This window comes from Sinocyclocheilus anshuiensis, unplaced genomic scaffold (assembly GCF_001515605.1).
Source record: "Sinocyclocheilus anshuiensis isolate Anshui unplaced genomic scaffold, SAMN03320099.WGS_v1.1 scaffold426, whole genome shotgun sequence".
In the NCBI taxonomy this organism is placed as follows: Eukaryota; Metazoa; Chordata; class Actinopteri; order Cypriniformes; family Cyprinidae; genus Sinocyclocheilus; species Sinocyclocheilus anshuiensis.
In genome coordinates this window covers 1,037,410-1,053,614 of record NW_015542362.1, presented here as the reverse complement: position 1 = coordinate 1,053,614, position 16,205 = coordinate 1,037,410, and the positions used below count along the sequence as shown (strand labels likewise).

General features: G+C 37.2%; 3 protein-coding genes across 4 annotated transcripts in view; 2 read left to right on the top strand and 1 right to left on the bottom strand.

The window, feature by feature from the left end:
* The window catches only part of mmp14a (matrix metallopeptidase 14a (membrane-inserted)), a 12,553-nt gene extending 3,154 nt beyond the window's left edge, over positions 1-9,399 (bottom strand). The window contains exons 1-6 of the mRNA XM_016490792.1: positions 8,966-9,399; positions 5,394-5,542; positions 4,679-4,801; positions 4,038-4,345; positions 858-1,019; positions 17-33 (exon numbers count right to left, since the gene is read on the bottom strand). Coding sequence (XP_016346278.1) covers positions 17-33; positions 858-1,019; positions 4,038-4,345; positions 4,679-4,801; positions 5,394-5,542; positions 8,966-9,052 — 846 coding nt within the window. The 5' untranslated portion in view covers positions 9,053-9,399. The remainder of the gene's footprint in view (positions 1-16; positions 34-857; positions 1,020-4,037; positions 4,346-4,678; positions 4,802-5,393; positions 5,543-8,965) is intronic.
* The window catches only part of mrpl52 (mitochondrial ribosomal protein L52), a 29,830-nt gene extending 18,631 nt beyond the window's left edge, over positions 1-11,199 (top strand). The window contains exons 6-7 of the mRNA XM_016490791.1: positions 667-676; positions 11,189-11,199. Of these exons, the coding sequence (XP_016346277.1) occupies positions 667-676; positions 11,189-11,191 (13 nt within the window). The 3' untranslated portion in view covers positions 11,192-11,199. The remainder of the gene's footprint in view (positions 1-666; positions 677-11,188) is intronic.
* Positions 11,200-11,513: 314 nt separating this feature from the next.
* The window catches only part of lrp10 (low density lipoprotein receptor-related protein 10), a 10,473-nt gene continuing 5,781 nt past the window's right edge, over positions 11,514-16,205 (top strand). Inside the window, exons 1-7 of one of the 2 annotated variants that reach the window (XM_016490785.1) lie at positions 11,514-11,610; positions 12,203-12,393; positions 12,657-12,689; positions 13,138-13,282; positions 13,886-14,076; positions 14,227-14,591; positions 14,734-15,152. In XM_016490785.1, coding sequence (XP_016346271.1) covers positions 12,345-12,393; positions 12,657-12,689; positions 13,138-13,282; positions 13,886-14,076; positions 14,227-14,591; positions 14,734-15,152 — 1,202 coding nt within the window. In that variant the 5' untranslated portion in view covers positions 11,514-11,610; positions 12,203-12,344. Of the gene's footprint in view, positions 11,611-11,811; positions 11,854-12,202; positions 12,394-12,656; positions 12,690-13,137; positions 13,283-13,885; positions 14,077-14,226; positions 14,592-14,733; positions 15,153-16,205 lie in introns of those variants that run through there. The other variant, XM_016490786.1, reaches the window with a different exon arrangement.

The window sequence follows — 16,205 nt, the reverse complement described above, 5'->3', positions numbered from 1 at the left end:
CTGGAGGTTGGGGCACCTCACCAGAGCCAGCACCTGTTGAATCACACAGGTGAGCATCATGGTTATTACAGTTTAACTAAAACCAAAAAAAAAAAAAAAAAAAATTACTTATGAAATAAATGCTAACTATTTCATAAGTACTTATACTATATTTATAAGTACTAGTACTTATGAAATAGTTATCATTTAATATTTCATAAGTACTAATAAAACTAATACAATAAAAACTTGATAAAACATATTTATTATAGTTAGTTGCCGAAGCGACATTTCTCATTTTTTACTTGATGTACTAAAACAACTAAAAATGAAATAAAAATGACTGAAAATGACTTATATACATATAAAAAGACTAATAAAAAATCCAAAACAAACCAAAAATGTTAAAATGTAACTAAAACGAAAATAATTAAAATTAACATTTATTCAAAATATAAATATATTCAGAAAATGCACTACCATATTTTGAATAATGCATTATTTTAATTAAACTTTTTTTGCTGTTTAAATACACATTGATTTTCAAAGACAGAAACAGATATCAACAGATATTATTTATAATATTTATTTTTTGCATTTGTAATATCAGTTTAAATGTCTTCACAAAAAATACTGACTTTACTGTAAATTATTTAGATAGAATGTGAAACATTCTGACATCTACAATTTTTTTCTTGTGACTAATGATTTTTAGTAATTTTATATGATCTTTTATCTTATACATAATTTTTATGTTAGCTATTCTTTTGAATTAATGTATACACTTTCACATATTTTTCTAAATGACTTGGCTTGTAAAAAGAACATAATAAATAAATAAATTAAACTAAATGCATTTATGCGATGTAACTGACTACCATATATTTGCTGGATCCCCCGTCTGTCATCATCAGGCAGCACAAAGTTCTCAGTGTCCATCCACTGGTAAAACGGAGCCATGATGGCAGAGGGATCGCCTGAATGTTCCAAACCCAGAGCATGACCTAATTCATGCACTGCCACCAGGAACACATCATTACCTGAAAGAAAGGCAGAACGACAATGCTCTAAATATAAATGATCACAGAATTTACATTCTGAATTTACAAGCCCCGCCTGAAGTTTGCTCGGCTGACAGACACATTTCCACGTTCTCTTATTCTCTGCTCACCTCCCTGGTCAACGTTGCCTGTTGTCCAAGGCTCTGCCGCGTCAAAATGGGTATCACCTCCGATACCGTGACCAGGGAAGTACGCGTGGGCCAAGAAACCTCCCTCACCATCAAATGGGGTGCTGTCTCCGTGAAAGCCTTCCGCAAAGTAAAGCATGATATCTGCAAACTTGTCCACCTTGCCATTAATTTGACTGTATGGGATTTCACGGAACTTGAGTGGCGTCACGGCTTCCCAAACCTTGAAGGCTTTCCTGATGGCCTCATGTGTGGCTTGTTCACCCACTTTAGGAGTGTAGTTCTGGATACTGAGAAGAAAACATTTGTGCTTATTTGTTAAATGTGAGTGTGTCTTTTAGGAAGGAAGTGTAGAAACTGGATTTTTTTTAAATGTCCATATAATCTGATAACTTGTTCCACTTTTGAAAAAGAAGAACCAGACTAATGTTCATCATTATTCACGTGTTCTGAGTGTTTAAATTTGGATTGGAATGCAATGTGTAAATTGTAATCCAGCTAAAGCGTATCCAGTTACTATCTATATACAAAGTGTTAATGACCGGTGTATAGAGGGCCACAGTTTTATATGCATTAAATGTATGATTAATGTTCTCCTTAGTTTGTCAAATAGAGTTCCATACCTGAAAGTGATTTCTTTTTTTTCCCATTATGTATATATATATATATATATGTATATATATATATATATATATATATATATATATATATATGTGTGTGTGTATAATATATATATATATATCTCTTTTTTCAAGTTTATGTTAAATTATATTACATTTCTATTTATATAGGGACCAAATTGTCTCCAGAAGCTAACTAAACCCAACAGCCAATTTGAAATTAGTCATTCATAAATGTATGTAAAAATGCCCTTTTTATGTTTAAAATAATTCATTTTTAGGGTTACCCACACTTGGGTAAAGACAGACCAGACTGACTTTGAATTAGAACAGTTTCTGTTCTCACTCTTTCTGACTTACAGAAATAAATACTGAGAACATGAAAGAAGAGAAAAAGGAACACTAACAAAGAATGAAACAAAATAAAATCTAAATATATCTCAAAATGTACAACTAGACAAACGACAATGGTGATGTTGCATAATTACATCACCATTGTCGTTTGTCTAGTTGTACATTTTGAGATATATTTAGATTTTATTTTGTTTCATTCTTTGTTAGTGTTCCTTTTTCTCTTCAAAGACCCTCATGTGTTTCATGTGTTGTTTTTTGTAAGCTCTGCTTATAAACTTAAACTCAAAGAAACATGTTTGGTTTATAGTCTTTCTTAAGTAGAATGTTCATTTGTAACGAAACAAATTGATCGAATCTAAAAAAAAATTATAATAATTTATTGAAAAACCCACAAATCGTTATTCTGAATACTAGAGGGATGTGTCCCCTTCATGTCTTTGGAAGTTATGGCCCTGATTATAGATATATAGGTAGCTGTAACCTAATGGGCTTATCTGGGCTGTCAACACAAAGGTTACATGTTTAGGAATGACTGTCTGTTAGACTCAGCGGTAAATGTCTCATTTTAAGGATCAGACAGCCAGTGTCTCCATTCCAACCACAAAGAGTGTCAGCAAAAATTACAAGCAGTTTTCAGTAATCCTTGTGACCTCAGACTGCCTCCCTTTCTTCTTTTCTTTCTTTCTCTTTCTTTCTTCTGAACAGGCAGTGTTTGAATCTTCTACAGAGAGAAAAAGAAGCAAGAGCATGAAGCAGAGAAACTACAACTACATACTTTCAAGTTTACAGGACCTTTTGAGTCACAAATACTGAGAAATGCGAATCGCTTGAAACTACTTAAAAACTCATGTTAGACTGACAGAATTCCCTGAAATGTTGTCAGCTGTTAAGTGTTGAGGTCTATTTAGCACTTTCTAAATCTATATTCTGGATATCTCTGCTTTGTAAGGTGATTGCACCTTCAGAATCAAAGACAGCATAGTTCACTTCACATATTAAGTGTCCTATAAACTGTGTGAATATATGGATACCAAAATGATAGATCAATTTATTGTAATTTCAATTTATTATTACTAATTGAAAATTTGCTGCACAAGAAATGTTTAGTTGCCTTAATATATACTATAGCATATTATATATACAGAACTATAGTGATTAGGAAACGTATCCAGAGAGCAACTTCGCTAAATCAGTGAGTGCTTTCACACTGGTTCATTCATGTTGCAGAGTTTCCATTGAGACTTGTCAACACAGGCCATATCGGTCGAGGAAGTATAGATTGGGATAACACTATACTGTAGTGTTAAGCTGGTCACCCTTTGCTCCATTTTTCTTTCTCTCAGTCTGTCATTTAATTCCTCCTTTCTGTATGAGTGCTTTCTGTGTGTGGTGGCTCTGCTGTGGTGACGCACCCCGTTTTTGTAAAAACACTAATTCATGAGGATGAAAACGTTTCCCTCTCTCTCTCTTACTCCCTCTGAAGGCCACTCTTCTCCCTCCCGAAAAGCCTCAGGTCTCCTCTTAATGCTGCCAGCGATCCCAGCATGCTCCGCTGGCCTGGAACTCCCAGCGGTGGGCGTCAAAGGTTCTATTTAGAACCCCTCTGCCATTGCTGGATCCCCCGTCTGTCATCATCAGGCAGCACAAAGTTCTCAGTGTCCATCCACTGGTAAAACGGAGCCATGATGGCAGAGGGATCGCCTGAATGTTCCAAACCCAGAGCATGACCTAATTCATGCACTGCCACCAGGAACACATCATTACCTGAAAGAAAGGCAGAACGACAATGCTCTAAATATAAATGATCACAGAATTTACATTCTGAATTTACAAGCCCCGCCTGAAGTTTGCTCGGCTGACAGACACATTTCCACGTTCTCTTATTCTCTGCTCACCTCCCTGGTCAACGTTGCCTGTTGTCCAAGGCTCTGCCGCGTCAAAATGGGTATCACCTCCGATACCGTGACCAGGGAAGTACGCGTGGGCCAAGAAACCTCCCTCACCATCAAATGGGGTGCTGTCTCCGTGAAAGCCTTCCGCAAAGTAAAGCATGATATCTGCAAACTTGTCCACCTTGCCATTAATTTGACTGTATGGGATTTCACGGAACTTGAGTGGCGTCACGGCTTCCCAAACCTTGAAGGCTTTCCTGATGGCCTCATGTGTGGCTTGTTCACCCACTTTAGGAGTGTAGTTCTGGATACTGAGAAGAAAACATTTGTGCTTATTTGTTAAATGTGAGTGTGTCTTTTAGGAAGGAAGTGTAGAAACTGGATTTTTTTTAAATGTCCATATAATCTGATAACTTGTTCCACTTTTGAAAAAGAAGAACCAGACTAATGTTCATCATTATTCACGTGTTCTGAGTGTTTAAATTTGGATTGGAATGCAATGTGTAAATTGTAATCCAGCTAAAGCGTATCCAGTTACTATCTATATACAAAGTGTTAATGACCGGTGTATAGAGGGCCACAGTTTTATATGCATTAAATGTATGATTAATGTTCTCCTTAGTTTGTCAAATAGAGTTCCATACCTGAAAGTGATTTCTTTTTTTTCCCATTTTAGGCCCTGGATGACATAACGCTTCTTTCGTAGGTTGCTCTTCAGTTCAGAGCCAAATTTATCTGGAACTCCACATCTTGGCCGCTGCATGGCCCTGACAACATCATGTTAATGCAAGACATAAAGTCACTCAATAATATGTGACTCAGTCACCTAAGAAAACAGTTGCAAATCAGATGTTTAAAAGGTTAGTCCACCCAAAAATTTAAATTCTGTCCATTTTTTCTTTACATCTAAATAATGATCAACACACAAAGGTACACATTTGGTATACATGGAAGCTTAGTGAGAACCAATAATGTCAGTTCTTTTTATTGATTGATTGATTCATATGGATTAGTTTTGGGACAACTTTATAACCTTTTTGGATCTTTTATGTTCTGGTTCCCTGGACTTTAAGTAGAGGGACAGAAACCTCTCAGGTTTAATTAAAAATATCTTAATGTGTGTTTTGAAGATTAAACAAAGTCTGGGTTTGGAATGGCATGAGGGTGAGAAAATAATGATGTAATTTTTATTTTTGGGTGAACTATACCTTTAATGCTCTATCAGGTCAGACTCCATCCATTTGTGGTTAAAGACTGACATTAGCATACATAATATAACTATTGAGTTACGCATTGCACATTATTTTAAAACGGTTATAATTAACAAATTAGAAATGTATGCGATTGGGCTAGACTTACGAGAGAGTAGCTAGATCCATAGTGCCGGTGACAGTGAGGCCATAGAACTTCTGCATGGCGGATATCGCAGTGGTGATGGATTTAGGAGAGCGGATTGCCTGAGCCCGAACATCGCCAGGAGGAAGATACCCATACAGCTGGAGCCATGCCTGAGAGAGAATGAATGTCACATTAGCACACATGCAGCTGTCCTACAACACCTCTTTATCATTGTAATGAACCAAACTCAACAATGAAGTGGTATAGTGCAGAGACACACAAAAAAAAGTTTATCTGGAAAACATCACTTGTGTCAGAGCATGAAATAGCACAGGTGTCACTGCTGTTAAGGTGACCTCAACGAATTAAAGGTTGGGCTGAATGTTTTTGAAGTGTACTCACTGTTCCAAATGTCTCAGTGCAGCACCACATCCACATGACATGCTGTCTGAATTTATAAAATTTAATTGTACACAAACCTGCCAAAGTCCACAAACATCAGTGACGAACCACAGTGCAATCACAAAGATGTGTGTTAGGGTGTGTGTGTGCTTACGACCTGGTTGAACTTTTGTGGGTAAGAGAGTGTGTGTGGATGCTCGAGAGTCTTAAAGGCTTTAACTGTGGAGTGTCTGTTGTAACTGTGAGTAACTGTGTGTCTGAGATTTTATGACCCTAATGTAACTTTAAGGATGTATGTGTGTGTTTCCAACCTAGTTCTAATTTTGGGGGTATATTTGCTGAGGAAAAGTCACCAGAATTTTGCTAAATCTGACAAAGCCTATCTTTGAAAGAATATATACCTACACATTATTTTTATATACTGTATCTATATACTTTTTGCTCCATTTTTCTTTCTCTCAGTCTGTCATTTAATTCCTCCTTTCTGTATGAGTGCTTTCTGTGTGTGGTGGCTCTGCTGTGGTGACGCACCCCGTTTTTGTAAAAACACTAATTCATGAGGATGAAAACGTTTCCCTCTCTCTCTCTTACTCCCTCTGAAGGCCACTCTTCTCCCTCCCGAAAAGCCTCAGGTCTCCTCTTAATGCTGCCAGCGATCCCAGCATGCTCCGCTGGCCTGGAACTCCCAGCGGTGGGCGTCAAAGGTTCTATTTAGAACCCCTCTGCCATTCCCCTGACTGAGGAAGAGCGAGTCACTGTGTGGCCATGCGTCAGCTATTACCATGTAGACAGGTAGCCTTTATGTAATAATCAAGACAGACGCTGCCATCATGCACAGGTCTGGGAACAGATTTCAACAGTAACCATTAACCGGATAGTGACCGGCAGGTTCGGAAGATGTGAGGTTAAGTGTAAGCACATGCTATGACATCACTGTACCATCACATGCCAGCAAGGCTAACACATGCTACATTAAAAATATAAATCAGCTCTCCTTTAAAACTAATGGAGTAAATAAGATTAGGTGCTTCCTGAGATGGCTGTTTCTGAAAAACAATTTCATCATTTTATGGTGTTGCAACATGGGAAAACACATTCCATGTTGGGAAGAGGAACATGTTGTTTTTCTGGTAGGCTGTGTGCAGTTTTAACACTACACTAAAAAAAAACTGTGCACTGCCCACAACTCTCCTGATCTCTGATTCTTATAGTTTCTCTGCAGAAAGTATTGCTGTCAAACTTTCCACGCTTACGGGGAAAAAGCTGCGTTTATGATTTTAACAGCTGATCTGCTGCTCCTGAGGTATTAGAGAGGGGAAGAAAAGAGCAAACTATTACTAAAGAGAGAGAAAAAGAAGTTGAAGGGAAAAAACAGATTTTAGGGATTAAAAGTAAGTTAGAATTCTAAAAACAAAGGGTAGAAGAAAAGGAAGATGAAAAAGAAGAAAAGGAGGGCAGAGGTGAGTCTGAATGCACGACAGAAGGACTGAGTCAGTCGTTCCTCCTTGTCTGTGCCAATGGAAAAAACTGAAAATTTTAGACATTAGTGCCCGTGTCTCACTCTGCATCTTCACGTGGAGGATCAGATCACTGACCCATTTAACTGAGCAAATGAACTAATATTAATACAGCATAATATTTGTCATCTCTACAAAAATCATGCAAACTTCAGTGTCTCTCAATCGCTATTAATCTGAGAACACAGCAAAGTTTACTACCAATTAGCAGAAGTGAATTGTCTAATTCCAGCAGTTTCAGATGCATGAGATTATCATCCATATTTAATTCACATAATCATTTACATACTGCAGAACTGCAGAATTTTTCCATGGAAATAAAACTATTATTAAAAAGAGAGATTTTGTTGTTTGAGCTTTCTTTTGCATCTTATTAAACATCTAAACTGCATTTCATCCATATTTAAGCTTCAACTGATGAAGGTCTGAAAGATTCAGCAGATGCTTTGCATCTGTAATACTACTTAAACAAATACATCATCTCTCGTCTATGGCCTGGAGAGGGGAGCAATACCCAGCTGTTTTCCATAAGGAATATAACCGAATTTCTTTCTTTCTTTTTAATTTTTTTAGTACAGTATTCAAAACAACAGCACCTGTAACAACAGCAAAAGTGCAGGGCTGTTGTCTGAGGGATTATTAAACCCTGGCAATTCCTGGAAAAGTCATAATATACCTAATGTAATGAATTTAGGTCATTAGTTCAGAATTCCTGGGGAAAAAAATGGGGGGAAAAAATGATTGGGAAAATTTTTTTGTACGTCACAAAAAATGTCACACTTCTGTATGGTAAAAGCATATTAATAAATATTGTATTAAAGGTAAACCAAAAGTCTGAAGAGTAACCGCAGTTTCACATGCATGTGGCATCTGTGATTTAACCTTTTGTGTGACCTTTATCTTTGATCACGCGACTCTCACATGAGGAGACTGTTATCGTCTTTGAAAACTGTGGTGGAATCTGCAGAGCTGAATTTTTTCCATACTATCCTTGGGTATATCTCTCAACCATCTCAGAAATGTGAAGGAGTGTGAGAGTAAGGAATGAAGGGATATGAGAGACAGTTATTAAAATGTCTTAAATCCTCACTCTGATCTTGTTTTCTTTATTTTAGGCCATTAAGATTTCCTGGCTTGCATCTATGACAGAGACGCCAAAACGTCCTGAAAAACAGTCAGTGGTTCTCCCCCACTCACAGTTATGTGTCTAACAGACATGTAGGCCTATTTCTGAAGCAGACATTAGGATGCCTCTGGGTGTATAAACAACCTGATATATCTACTTATTAGCACCATTTTTCAGTCAAAGGAAATACAAAAGAAAAACATGAACCTAAAGATGCAGGACAGACACCACAAAACTAGACTTGAGCCACTTTAATAACTAACCCTCTCTAGCTAAATAGGAGTCCTGGAGCCTCTGACTCACTCCTGTTTTGTTTTAACCTGATATGTAGGGGTCTGAAAAGACACAGCTCTTCTCATCTGTATTCAGCAGTGAATTATGAGGTACATGAATGCAGTTCATGAAGGAAATCCTGATAAGCGGAAACATCTGAGTGCATCTGTCTCCAACAATGCAGGCTTGACACACAGACAGTGGAAAGACGCACACACGCACACACACACACACACACACACACAATACTGTAAAAACAGTGGATGTTGTGTTACCTCTGGTCTGACTTCTTTCTCACTGGCCCCGCTTTGCACCAGAAATACGCTGGCGAGGGCGAGTAACGACTGGAGTTTCGCAAACATTCCTCAATGCGCGAGACTACTGAACTCGGGACACAAAAATGCTCTAGGCACCGTTCTTACAGTTTTCTCGTTTAAGTTTCCCCAGCAGATTTTCCTGATTCAGACCATTCCAATAGCGAAAATGTTTCCTTAAAACTCAAAAAATACAAAAAGAATAAAAACGGACTTTTGCCTAACCTATGAAGTATGTATAATCATTATTAATGAAAGGTTTTCCAAACTTCAAAAGAGAAAACTATCTTCAGAGGTGAAATATATTTGTCTTAGTTTTGCTCTATATTCTCAACTTGCGTTTTCTTTTGTCCGCTGATCTTTCTTCGGTGTCAGAATGGAGACGTGTTGTTTTACGTCCCCGTGCTAATCTGCCTGCACTACAGAGCATCTAACTGGGTGGAGTTATAGGAGAATCGACCCTGCAGATGTGCATTTTTCCCAGTGTGCGAATTATTCAATGACTTTCAGGCGGAGGTTGCGTTTTTAAGCGAATTTCATTCTATGTCCGATACAAGCATCTACTGTGCGACTATAATCTAATGTGTATCTGTGAGATAATTAAACGATACATTTATTATTAGTGTTTTTTCCCCCAAAAAGTTTTAGATACACTCCCAGTTAAAGTTAAAAGAGACTTTAGCAGTTAAAACGATTTAAATGAGTTTTGTCTACAAATATAGGGTAAATTGTTTTTGTGCCCGTGTATGAATGTCTTTATACAACTAATGGATAATGTATATACAGTGGTGGCCAAAATTATTAGAACACTAGTATTTTTTCACCAGCTAAAAAATGGTTTTAAGTCAGTTATTTCTATATTTTGCTGTAGTGTGTCAGTATATCAGTTTACATTTTCAAACATTCATTTTGCAATTAATTGTAATAATCCAGTGAGATTTTTGTTTGCACAAGGAGCCTGACAACAGCCAGTGCTGCACACAGAGATCTGATCTCATCATCATCCAGTCTGTCTGGAATGACATGAAGAAACAGAACAAACTGAGACAGGCTCAATCCAGAAGAACTGTGGCAATGTCTCCAAGATGCTTCAAGAAACCTACCTGCAAAGCTACAGTACTGTTAAAAGTTTTAGGCACAAAAATACTGTAAAATGAGGATGCTGTCAGAAATAATGTCATAAATAGATTTTCTTTATCAATTAACTTCTATTAACTAAATTCAATCAACATTTGGCGTGATCCTTTACATTTAAAGCAGCTTTTGCCCTAGGTGCACTTGCGTCACTGGATTATAACAATTAATGGCAAAATGAATGTTTGGAAATGTAAACTGATATTTCCACTGACACACTACAGCAAAATATAGAAATAACTGACTTAAAACCATTTTTTAGCTGGTGAAAATAGTGTTCTAATAATTTTGGCCACCACTGTACACACACACACACACACACACAGTATATATATTTATATATAGTATATAGCCTATATATTAAACACAAAAACTTTAAATGCTTCCACAAACACATATAGACCACAATTTTGATCTTACTGGCAAATTGGGACACTTTATTTTAAATAAAACAATAACATTTTATTGTAAATGTAATTCTAAAAGCATGATACCAGTAACTCTCAAAATAATTTAACAAGCATTTTAATAAATATCATCAACAACAACAACAACAACATAATAATAATAATAATAATATATTCAATTGACAATTTCACTGATTTGACCTCTTCCCTGGCTGCTGTCCCTGGCCCATATTCTTACTTTTTCTGTTAGGCTACTATCTTCCCTGCCACTGGATGCAGAAACACTTTAATAATAATTGTTATTCTTGTGAATATTATTTTTTGAATATTATAATGTGTGGAATAAAGTGGCTGCGTTGAAACTTTTTAAATGGTAGTGTACCAGAGGCGGACAGTAGTGAAGTATATTTACTTTACTCAAGTGAATTTAAAAAGTATCTGTAGTTTATCAGAGTGTTTTTCTTTGTAAAACTTTACTTCACTACATTCCAAAGCATAATGTCATACTTTTTACTGCACTTCATTTCATATATAAAAGTTGTTGTTTGTTTTACCTTTAATACGTAAGAACATTAAAAAGGTAGTACTTTCTTGTACTCAAGTAAATCTTTGAATTAGTTTTACTTGAGTAAAAGTAAGAAAGTAATAGATTTCTAATGTAATTAAGTATTAAATTATATTTAATATGAAACGTAGTGCAGTAAAAAGTACAATATTATGCTTTGGAATGTTAAGTAAAGTTTTCTAAAGAAAAACACTCTGATAAAGTACAGACACCTGAGAAGTACTTTTACAGCAGAATAACAATACTTCACTACTGTCCGCCTCTGTAGTGTACTTAATACCAATGTTGAGAATAGTAGTGTACTTCCATCAACCTATGGCAATGCTGAAAATAAAGCGCTAAATGATGACATCTAGTGTTGAAAGCTGAACATTACAAGCAGAGAGCGGCGTGCATAGCGTCACAGAGACGTAGATGGGTGGCGCATTGTCTCCTACATACGGAAACAGAACTTACGGAAGTGTCTGAGAACGAATGTCAACAAAAGAGAAGGAGAAAAGGTATGGTAAAGACAAAGTTATAAAACAATATTACCCGTGAAACAAAACTATCTCAATTCGAATAGTTTATATCATGGCACCAGCTCTTAATAGTGCCCTATTATGGAGTAAAATATAGCAGGAAGCCAGCTAGCGTTAGCTGAAATCAGGCGAGCGAGAAAGGCTAGCTAGAAGTCGGAAAGCAAACTTTCGGAACAATGCGTCAGTTTAGACGCTGGTCGTCTGGCCTATTACTGTCGAAACGTAAGGAAATGCCCTTAAATATATGTCTTGGCTATATGTATGAAATGTCACTTAATAGTTTGACTGTTTCGTATCTAAACATTGCAGTGCTACTCTGCCTAACACCGAGTTGCTTCACTGTTGAGAAAAGAGCGAGACAGGAAGTCATCCTTTCTAAAGACGTTTTACGCGTTTTTATTAGTCAATCACCGACTATTTTCATGTCGAATTCATATGTTGACATTTGTCGAGGTAACGCCAATGAGTTTCTGATTGAAACCAAAAGCGAGCATCGCACTGAGCTCCAGTTGTCAGTGATTTTTTTTGTCTAAATGATGGTAGTTTATGGTGTTTATTTTTGTCTTCACAGCTAAACACTTCCAACAAGACGCTTTGGTGACGATGGCGCCTGTAATTGTGGCGAGCTGATGGATCTACCGACCATATTTTTTTGCATAAATTGTATTTTAATTCGTGTTTTATGAGACAACGACAGTCATTGGCTTGTTAGAATGTCTGTTTCCCACAGCCTTTGCGTTTTAGGGGTTTTGTTTTTATCAGGTAAGATATCAGGATTTTGTCCTTGAGTGTGTATCACGCAAAGACGGAACAAATGTCTTATTATACTGTATATATCTGAGGCAGACTTTTCATGTAGTTCAAAAAATTGACCTTGCCTTAACCAAAGATTACCTATGGTGACTTTAGGGTCAAGCTAGGTTGAAAAAAGGTTGATTGTATTTACGTTGTGATAATTGGCAATAAACAACATTCAGCAATCCTTGTCTTTTATGTGATCAACTTTTGTGTCTTTGCTCTGACAGTTCCTTGCACTTTGGAGCTGGCCTTCGGTGTTGGTAAGTAAGAGCTTGACATGTCTTTGTTTATATTTCAGTCTGAACACTAATTTTAATTCACACCCAATGCCCCAGTTAAAAATACAACATTCCTAACCAGAATAGTCATTGAGAGGAGTGAATGTATTGCATCAAGTATTTAATGCAAATAAAAATACAGAATGCTGCTTCTACTATGCAACTGACCTTTTTTCCCAACGTGACTGGCCTTTACTTCCTGCTTGACAGCTTGGGGTTTCTTTCCAGTTCTGTCTTTAGATTTTTTAAATATATTTTAAATGCTCAGTATTTTGTTATATGTTTTAAATGCCTTTCTGCCTGCTTTTCATGTCCGAACTATGTTCTCAAAGAACTCCAGTAAATCAAATGGCTTGTTTATTGTGAAGATTTCACATAGAAATATAGGTTCAGAGCACAATTTTAAAGATGTCTTTGCTTTAACTGTCAGTTTCAGGTCATTGTGATCATTCGACCAAAATACTACAAACCAGACAAGGAGAGATTCGTAACTCTGCCCACCGTGCCTGGTCTTCCCGTCCACTCAACTGCAGTTGGTTGATAACCTCAAAAGTTGGGGAGCGTGTCATCATCAGGTACCAGCAGAATTCTATTGCCATTTTTTGTGATCTTTGATACACCAGAAGTCAAAGCAGTAACACTTTATTCTTTACAGTGTCTACGTTAAATATGTTACATGTACTTACAGTAATAACAGTGTAATTATAAATTTAAGTACTGAGTAATATTAATTAGCTATATGTACTTACTATATGGTTAGGATTAGGGTTTGGCGTAGGGTTACTTGCATGTAATTATGCATAATGTATTGAGATTATAATACTAGTAAGTACATGTAACGTGAAACAAGGACACCTTAAAATAAACTGTTACTACAAATCATTATCCTAAACTTTTGACTTTATAATAAGTGAATATTACTCAGCATTTAAATATTTAATTACACTGTAACAAGGACACCTTAAAATAAAGTGTAACCATTCAAGCTTTTGTGTTTCGTGATACTGTACAGATATGAATGTAAAATGTGAAAGTCAGCTCAATTATGAGCGTATCTCAGTTTGTAAATAAGTGAATAAATGGCATTTGCTGTTAACAAGGTGAGACATTGCTTTGATCCTTACAAAGTAAACAGTCCCTTAAATGTGTCATTTCCTTTGTGTCCATCTCTTTTGAAGTTTTTCCCAGTTTGAAATGAGATGCGGGCAGGAATGGGTGTCCGTGGTTCCTCTCACTGGCTCTCCATCCAAATTCTGCGGTTCCCAGCTTCCAGCACCATTTGAGATGTCAGGGGGAAACATTACAGTGACACACCACTTCTTCCCTCATATCTACCCAGTAACAGGGTTCCATCTTTCATATATTAAAGGTAGAGTGCAACACGTTGAAGGAAAATGTTCACGTTTCCTCTCCTCTCACTGTCTTTATCCAGAGAGACTGTAAAATCCTATTTTTTTGAATAGTTAACTTTTTGGTAAGCGTTTAACAGGATTCATTCATATTTTGCCAATTTCGCCAGACTCAGGTCCCTGTTTTCCTGGCGAATTTGAATGTTACAGTGAACGCTGTCTCCCTGCATCGTGGCGCTGTAACGGACGGGTTGAATGCCTTGGCGTAGGTGATGAGCTTGGCTCTGACGAGGACGGATGTAACGACGTTAGCCCTGAACCACCCATAGATGATGTATGTGGGGGATACTTGGATGCATTTTATGGTTCGTTTACTCCCCCTGTACAAACAGGACATCCGGTGGAGTGTGTGTGGACGGTTGACCCCCAGGATTCACGACCACTCAAATTAGAGCTTCAGCAACTGGAGCTGGGTCCTCGAGACATGATCACAATCACAGACCAGCCCCACGGCACAGGCAACATCATTAAAACAGTGAGTTTCACACTTTGTGTGACAGATGATGTAGCTTGATCAATGCAGATTCATCTATCCCAGTCTTTTTGTTTCTTTTAGCTTTCATTCCACTTCAGCCTTTGATAATAAGTCTTGCACCCCCTCTCATTGGCTATTACAGATCAACGCTGTGTCCAATAACAAAGCAGTGGAGGTGGAGTCCCACACCGGCTTGCTTTCGCTGATTTACCATATGGAGCCTTCAATGGAAGGGCGGGGCTTTAATGCGACCTATCGCATCACAGATTACTGCCTTCCATGGGAAGAGCTTTGTGGAGGATCAATGGGAGGCTGTTACACCGCAAAGCAGCGTTGTGATGGACACTGGGACTGTCCTGAAACAGGCCTGGATGAGGAAGCATGCTGGGGCTGCCCGGCTGGGCACTTCCTCTGTGGGATGGTGGGAATTCACCAGACAGGACGAACAGTGTGTTTCTCGATTCATGATCGTTGCAACTACCAGCTTAATTGTGCAGATGGGACTGATGAAAGAGAATGTACCATCTGTCAGCCTGGGACATTTCACTGTGACAGTGACAGGTTTGTATATGTGCATAAGAAAGTATACACTACTGTTAAAAAAAATATATATATATATATATATATACAGTGGGTATGGAAAGTATTCAGACCCCCTTAAATTTTTCACTCTTTGTTATATTGCAGCCATTTGCTAAAATCATTTAAGTTAATATGGGGTGCTGTGTGTACATTAATGAGGAAAAAAAATTAACTTAAATGATTTTAGCAAATGGCTGCAATATAAAAAAGAGTGAAAAATTGAAGGGGGTCTGAATACTTTCCGTATCCACTGTATATATATATATATATATATATATATATATATATGGGGCTGTCAGTTTAACGCTTTAACTTAATTAATTAGCTATGAAAAATAACGCTATTAAAATAATTTTAACGCAGTTAACGCACTGGCCCCGCCCCCAGACCTGTACGTCATCTTACATTTCATAAAGTTGACTTGACAAATATGATGCAGGGTAACAACTCCATAAATGCAGTTATGCCCTAAAATTCAAGATATTGGGGCAAAAAATGCCCCTGAATGAGTTTTTGTCTCATATTTATATCATATGATAAGTGATATCACACCAGCAGCAAGAGCAATATCACAGGAGTGCTGATTTTGTCACGAAGAACACGAGTGCACATGTGATTTTATACAACAGTTCAGTAAATAAGAAGTTAATATTGTGCTATATACATAATATTGCGTGTTTTCTTAAATTTTGCCAATGAAAATATTACCTAAAAAGCCACAGCAGAATTGTTGTGCGTCTCCGAGCAACACAGCGGTGTTTAGTTTCTGAATGAATCCGGAATAGAGTGAATCAATGATTCAAAGGCCTATTCATATAGAGAGCCGTTTACTTCATTCCCGAATGAATCAGCCGTTTGAACGAATCGACTCACCAAGACATTTACCGCCACCTGCTGGTAGTTTTAGTTTCTTGTTTAGAGTATCATTTTCATTTATTAAAGGGGTCATATGTTGCGATTTCAAGTTTTCCTTTCTCTTTGGAGTGTTACAAGCTGTTCGTGAATAGATAAGATCCCTGAAGTTGCAAAGAC